We start from the raw sequence: 6,776 nt of genomic DNA, 5'->3' as shown, positions 1-6,776 counted from the left end.
TGGCGGAGTAGAGGTGAAGCACACGTTTACGTTTCACCGCAGATCGGAGGCGTTGTAATTCCCTTGCTATCAAAGGCCCACGCGATGATCACATTTTTTGTGCCTCGAATAGTTATGTATTATGTATGATGGAAAGTATACAGAGCCAAGAAGGTCAATCCCTAGCTGTCAAGCTGAGAATAGCAGCAAGGCTCAGCATCTTGGCACGGTAAACAGTGCTGCCTTTCTGTTCTTGGCATGCTTGCAACGCTATGCACTGGGAATCAGTAAAAGCTGGGCAAAACTGTATACCAAGACCGATCGACCGGCAGGAGAATCTATTGTGTGGGGGTGAGAGATGATGTGTTCGGTGCAGGTGCACCCAAAACATACTGAATCATAGCTACAATTGTACCCACCCGGAGAGACCCGAATTGCTACCCCAATACCACTGGCAAGCTTGGTAAATTGTATACTGTACCCCAGTACCTAGAGTAGGGAGTTGAGCCGAGCCAAGTATAGGTACTACGTCACAGGTCTCCGCGGAGGAGCAAGGGAAAAGCGACCATCGAGGACCAAGCATTCTCAGTCTCGCAGAGTGTCCAATGCATGCTGGGTCAGGAGGGTGACAAGAGGAAGTGAAACCGCAAGTGTAGCGCGCAGAGCGCGTTTAGTACACAGAGTTCACAGAGTTCACAGGGACGGAGGAAAGGAAAATCATGGCGGCGACGGACTACCGTAGAAAGGATAGTGGTAAGCACTATTAACCACTGAAAGGAGCGAGAGCCATCGTGCGGGTGGACTCGGTAGTGAACTTGAACTAAACAGGGTAGACAGAGTGGGCCAAGGCTAAATTCGAAATCAAATTCGGCATCGACTGGGACGAAAGAGGGTTCAGGCACAGGCACACGGCCGCTTTGGGGCAACCTTGGAATACCACGATGATACCGTCGATGGTAACTATTACTAAGTGTCACTAGGCATGGCTGGGCGACAACTGGTGTGCAACTGGTGGTATTATCAGGGAGATTACGGTATTGTGACCGTACCCAGCACGGAGTCCGCTTGCATCTCCCCGTACATGCCAGTCCAGTCGAGGTGTGAGCATTAGTACTCTACATATGTTGGGAAGTTGAAAAAGCACGAAAACAAAGGAGATCAGTTTACTCGGTAGTCATCGCACAATGAATCGATACAATACGGTGAAAGGGTCAACCTTGGAAGCGAAAGGGTTGACGGAGATGAGGGCTAGGGTCATTTACCCGCATGTTGGGGAGGGGCGGCCCTGAAGCGGTTAGCCAGCACAAAATGCCTCATAGTCATAAGTCGGCCACCAACTCGACACACAATAGTCATCACGCTCCACTCAGAATAATGAAACCCTACTTGTATGGTCGCACGGATCGTACCTAGAGTACGTAAATACTCGTAGGAAGAAAGAAAGAGAGAAAGAAAGAGATCAGCATGAAAATAGCATACTCCGTACAATAAATTAGTACCCAAAAATAACCATCTCATAATATACTACTGTATGTATACCCCGTAGTGACTGTACGATTACACTTGTACTATTTGAAGGCGCAGGAACCATAAACCCCCCCCCCCCGTACTGTGAGCTGCATCTCAGGTGGGGCTGGAAGAAGCGTGGAAGGGCAAGGGCAGACTTTTGCTGTGGCGACTAGGAAATCTCATGTAAGAAATTCGGGAGGAAAAAATAAAATTTAAATTTAAATAGCAAAAAAACCCCAAACCAGAAAAGAAAAATTAAATCCCCCCCCAAAAAAGCCCGCAAAATCAGCGAGGCGCTAAACCCAACGCGATCGTGCCGTCCTCCCGCGTATCGTCACTGTTCCCCCCCCCTCCTCCAGTCTCAATTCTATACTTGCCTCTCTTTTCCTTACCACTCCATCTCCACTCTACTCTTTTCCTCCCCCCTCTCCCCTCCTCTACTTTATCTCTTCTATTGTCAATCTCAGCTCTTTTTTGTCCTTTTTTGGTTTTTGGTTATTTTCCTCTTCTACTATCGGCCCACAGCCCCAAGATTCTTTCTTGGCGCTCTGCCTAAAGCCTATCCGGCGCTCATTATTGAGCTGCCACCCGTGAAAAAAGACGATTATTCCTCTTGGCGACTATCGTCACCTTTTCTCTATTTGATGCCTCGTGCCCCCCCTAATCATGCGCTGGATATCCTGACAATCGTCCTTTCCGGGGCTTTCTCTGGACCTTGCGGTCGATCGATCATTTGGTGATCGATATTGAAAAGAGTGCAACTACTACGCGTGCTTTCATCGCCACTTGCCCTCTACGACAACTCTTCTCGACAACATGGCTCAAACCCGTGGCGACGACCGAAGTTTTTCTTTTCACAACCTTCTCAAGATGCTACTTTCACCCGGATCATCCACCCGGCCGACCCACGAAGAGGGCGACCTGGGAGAAGACCTCGATGAACCCCCCCGATCAACATCATATCATACACGCCAAACCTATACACCCTGAAGACGGAAGGATATTTGCACGACCGGCAATTCCCGAACGCCAGGAATCCCTGCTCACCCGTGCCCTGAAGAGCAGTCCCGAAATGTCTCCTATCGAACCTCAAACCCCTCTCCACGACTCGACCTACACCTATCGTTCCTACCCTCACAGCAACATCAGCGGCATTTCAACTGCTGAGCTGACCAGCGATGGCGGTCTTACAAGTCCCTCCCTGTCCAACACCCCGAGTCCGCCACTCCCGTCTCAGATGATGGCGAAGAAGGATGTTACGCCGAAGATCAAGGTTGTCAATGCCAGCGAGACTACTGTCGAGGCCAACCTTGGACGCAAGCGTTGCATCAGCTTTGCCTGCGGCCGTAAGACCGACGAGTCATCTCAACAGAAGCCATCTGCACCACTACCAGCGCCAGCGCCACCTGCAACAACTCCCTCGAAAACGGAAGAGACCCTCGAACCCCCGAAACGTCGAACCACCCTCACATTCGTCTGCCCTGGACGTCAAGACAAGAAGCCAAATATTCAACGTGAACGTTCTCCGGTGCGCAAGGTCGCATTCCGATCTCGATGCCGCGGATCTCCCGCCCCCTTGTCTCGTAAGGTTTCGCCACCCGCCGAGAGCTCAAAGGCCGCCGAGGTTACTACCACCCCTCAAACTACCGCTATTACTCTCTCGAAAGCAGTTCCGACGAGTGGACTGGGCAAGTTTGAGGAATCCGAGGCAACTCGTTTCCACGAATTTGCTAGTTCTATGGATGAAGATGACGAGTGGGTCAACAGGGCAACGGACTACAAGGAAAAGATTACCCTGAATGACTGCATGAAGAAGGAAATCGCCATTCGTCGACTTGGCGAGGAGGCTGAGGAGGAAGCCGAAGACGAGGACGACGATGATGATCTGGACTTGGCAGATGATGACTCAACGGTCCACGACTTCTCCGATGATGATGGAAATGAGTCGGATAACGAGGCTGGTTTTGCCGATTCGGATGAAAGTGACGATGATGGCTCTGACTACGAGTTTTGGGCCCCATCTGCTACTGCCTCCGACTCGAACGTCCCATCTATCGAGGTGTTCCCCACCACGATGGAGCGACGTGCATCCAACACATCCTTTGACTCAATGACCGACGATCATCAGAAGTGGCTGCCGGCACCTGTACAACGGTCTAACCGTCGGCCCCCTCGTTCCGCCCCCAGACCTATCAAGATGCGCCCAGGTACCCCGAACCTGCCCGACAGCACAGACTTTGTCTGTGGCACCTTGGATGAGGATCGCCCTCTTGAGGCCGCCTACAAGTCCTGCATAGAGCAACGCCGTCTTTCAAAGCAGGTTATGATCCCGCAAGATATCGACCCTAGCTTCCCTACCAGTGACCCCGAGGACAATGGAGACCTGGAGGACATTTCGGAAAGTGCGTTGGACAGTGTTGTGTTAGAGCCCACTCGGGGTCGGGTCGATGGCCCGGCCGGCAACGCTTCGCCGCACCACTCACCGAAGCGCATGGTGTCGCCGCCGCCGCCCTCTCGTCGGGCCGGACGCACATCGCCCAAGCGACTCAAGTCTCCCCCTCCTCGCATTCGAGCTAAGTCGCCCTCGCCTGAGAAGTTTGAACTGCCAGAAGACATGCCCGAGATCAACTCCCCTCACGGTGTCAACATCAGCCACCTGGTTCAACGGCCACCTATTATCCGGACCAAGTCTTTGCCCCGGACACCGAACCCATTCTTCACCAGCATGGACAGATCACACCGTTGGCAGGGCATTCCTCCTCTGACTGAGTCACCTGAGCTTGAGCACTCGCGCACTCGTGAGCTTCTTCACACCCGCGGCCCGATCGACATTGTCGAGGGTCTTGAAAAGAAGCGCCAAAAGCGCAAAGAGAAATTCTGGCGCCAACACTGCCGCAAAGCTGCCAAAGAGCAGGCGGTTCGGCGACCGATCAAAGGCAAGGGAGCCGAACGGATGAAGGAGCTTGGCCTCGAAGTTGCGGAGAGGTGCAGAGCTTATGGTGTCGGACAAGACACCCAGCTCGTCCTACTCTGTTTGAGCTCCCGACCTCTTTTTGAGGTCAACCCACCTTACCACCCACCCCCTCCTTCTACCTCCTTCCCACCTTTTCTAACGAATACCCCTTTTGGTCTGTACATATCTTACCTTATTACCCTTTTCACCCTTTTTTCCCCCCTCGGTCTGGTTCCGAGAATCCTTCGCTCTTACATACTTATGTTTGTGTCTTACCATCGAGTTGATGGCATGTTCCCCTACACCTTACTCTCTCTCGCTTATTCTGCTTTTAATCTCCTTGGGAGGAGCTCTACCTATTCTTTTTTTTTTTCTACCCAGCATATGTTTTTGCTCTGAGGAGGCCACTTTCTTTTTTGAATTGCATGGTTGCGGTTGCATATACCCCTTATCTGAATTTGCTGCATTGTGGATAAAGTGGGAGGAATTGGGTCGGTACTAGTCTTGTTACTAGAATACATATATATTTTGATGATAAATAATTTCCCCTTAAATCCTCGAATTACTACTAGGAGTATGCAATTCCAATCATCTGAATAATAGTAATTGGTACCCAAAGGGCCGCTTAGTTGGTTACAAACAGAGAGCCGAAGACTCGTCTAGTCCGCCACCGCTGATCTTTCCTGCCTCAGGCAGCAATCCCTCTCAATTCCGAAAACAACATTCAACCTGGCTTCTTGCCTCTCTTCCTCTCCATCCATCACCGTCGCCCCGCTCACGTCCAATCTTGAGTCCCGACCTCAGACACCATTACCTTCGATCCCTCCCTTCTGGCCTCCTAGCTTTTCACCACCATGTGGATCGTCAACTGGTGTAAGTGCCCGACCAGACCCGACCATCACCCTACCACTTTGTCCGCGCCCATGAGACCGAGGAGCACCCGCTGGAAGATTAGATGCTCGCCCATCTAACGAGTGCTACGATATCCTCGTGTCTGAATGCGCGGACAATAGAGCCCGACCGTCGACCCTTTGTCTCGTCCCCCCGGCCCTCACACTTATTGCCGCGGCTTCTGCGCCTGTGATTCCGGGGGGTGGGCTGGGCTTTCGATTCTGGGTTCAGCGTGGCTACAGTTTACTGATGCGGTTTTCTTGCTTTAGTTTACGATGTCCTGGCTTCGCTTGGCCTTTTGAACAAGCATGCCAAGCTCCTTTTCCTCGGTCTGGATAACGCCGGCAAGACTACCCTGCTGCACATGTTGAAGGTGAGTTGAGTCGAGGTCGAGAGAGTTGCGGCTTACTCCGCGGATGATAGTGGGCGATGTGATATGATTCGGCACTTGAATCGGGTTATTGGGATCCAGCGAGATATCTGGAATGCGACACTCGGGTTTGCTCTCGAGCAGGCAGACCGGGTGGATATTCTGGATTGCTGATGGCCGATTTGGGACTGGGTGGTGCCATACGGCATTTGCTTGCTTCTGATGTGAGACGAGTGAGATATGGATGGCATGATGACTGACGATGCCGACTCTTACAGAACGACCGTGTTGCCGTGCTCTCCCCAACCGCCCATCCTACTTCGGAGGAACTGGCTATCGGTAACAACCGCTTCACGACCTTTGACCTGGGTGGTCACCAGCAGGGTGAGTGATCGATCCTTTGTGCACACATATCTTCCCTTCCCTCCACCTCCATCCCCATCCCATCGAGATCAGCTTGTTAAAATATATCATGTGAATAGCCCGCCGTCTCTGGAAGGACTACTTCCCCGAAGTTAGCGGTATTGTTTTCCTCGTCGACGCCAAGGACTACGAGCGCTTCCCCGAGTCCAAGGCCGAGCTCGACGCCCTCCTCGCCATGGAAGACCTGGCCAAGGTCCCCTTCCTCGTTCTCGGTAACAAGATCGACCATCCCGACGCTGTCAGTGAGGATGAGCTCCGCCACCAGCTTGGTCTCTACCAGACCACTGGCAAGGGCAAGGTCCCTCTCGAGGGAATCCGTCCCATCGAGCTGTTCATGTGCAGTGTTGTCATGAGACAGGGTTATGGCGAGGGTATCCGCTGGTTGTCGCAATACGTCTAAGCTTCCCCTCCCTCTCTCTTGTTGAATAGAGAAGGAAAAGGCGATGACGATCCGATCTCCGAGGGCAATTTGGTTTATTCGAATCCCCCCCCCCCCCTCCCCTTCCTTCATACCCTTCTCATTTGAGTGGAATTTGGAATTATACGCCTCGCTGGGGATTGCATTTCTCTCCTCAAATCACACACCCTCACTCATACCTTGCACCAACCACCCCCAAACTTCCTTTCCCCTTCCCCTCTTACTACGGCTTG

The 6,776-nt window shown here is 52.2% G+C and overlaps 2 protein-coding genes across 2 annotated transcripts; both read left to right on the top strand.

The window, feature by feature from the left end:
- Nucleotides 1-2,425: 2,425 nt before the first annotated feature.
- Nucleotides 2,426-4,840, top strand: N7481_000899 (DUF2457 domain-containing protein; the record flags this gene model as incomplete). The annotated part of the gene is made up of 2 exons (XM_057260118.1): nt 2,426-4,546; nt 4,823-4,840. The coding sequence occupies 2 exons, from the start codon at nt 2,426-2,428 to the stop codon at nt 4,838-4,840; spliced, it is 2,139 nt and encodes a 712-aa protein (XP_057127950.1).
- A 455-nt stretch (nt 4,841-5,295) lies between these two features.
- On the top strand, nt 5,296-6,525 carry sar1 (Arf family GTPase SAR1; the record flags this gene model as incomplete). The annotated part of the gene is made up of 4 exons (XM_057260117.1): nt 5,296-5,314; nt 5,602-5,705; nt 5,981-6,086; nt 6,185-6,525. The coding sequence occupies 4 exons, from the start codon at nt 5,296-5,298 to the stop codon at nt 6,523-6,525; spliced, it is 570 nt and encodes a 189-aa protein (XP_057127949.1).
- Between the last annotated feature and the right edge of the window lie 251 nt (nt 6,526-6,776).

The sequence above is a fragment of the Penicillium waksmanii genome, assembly GCF_028829765.1.
Source record: "Penicillium waksmanii strain IBT 27052 chromosome Unknown utg000001l:1.0-4852451.0:1.0-4856178.0, whole genome shotgun sequence".
In the NCBI taxonomy this organism is placed as follows: Eukaryota; Fungi; Ascomycota; class Eurotiomycetes; order Eurotiales; family Aspergillaceae; genus Penicillium; species Penicillium waksmanii.
This window is presented reverse-complemented; position numbering and strand designations above follow the sequence as displayed.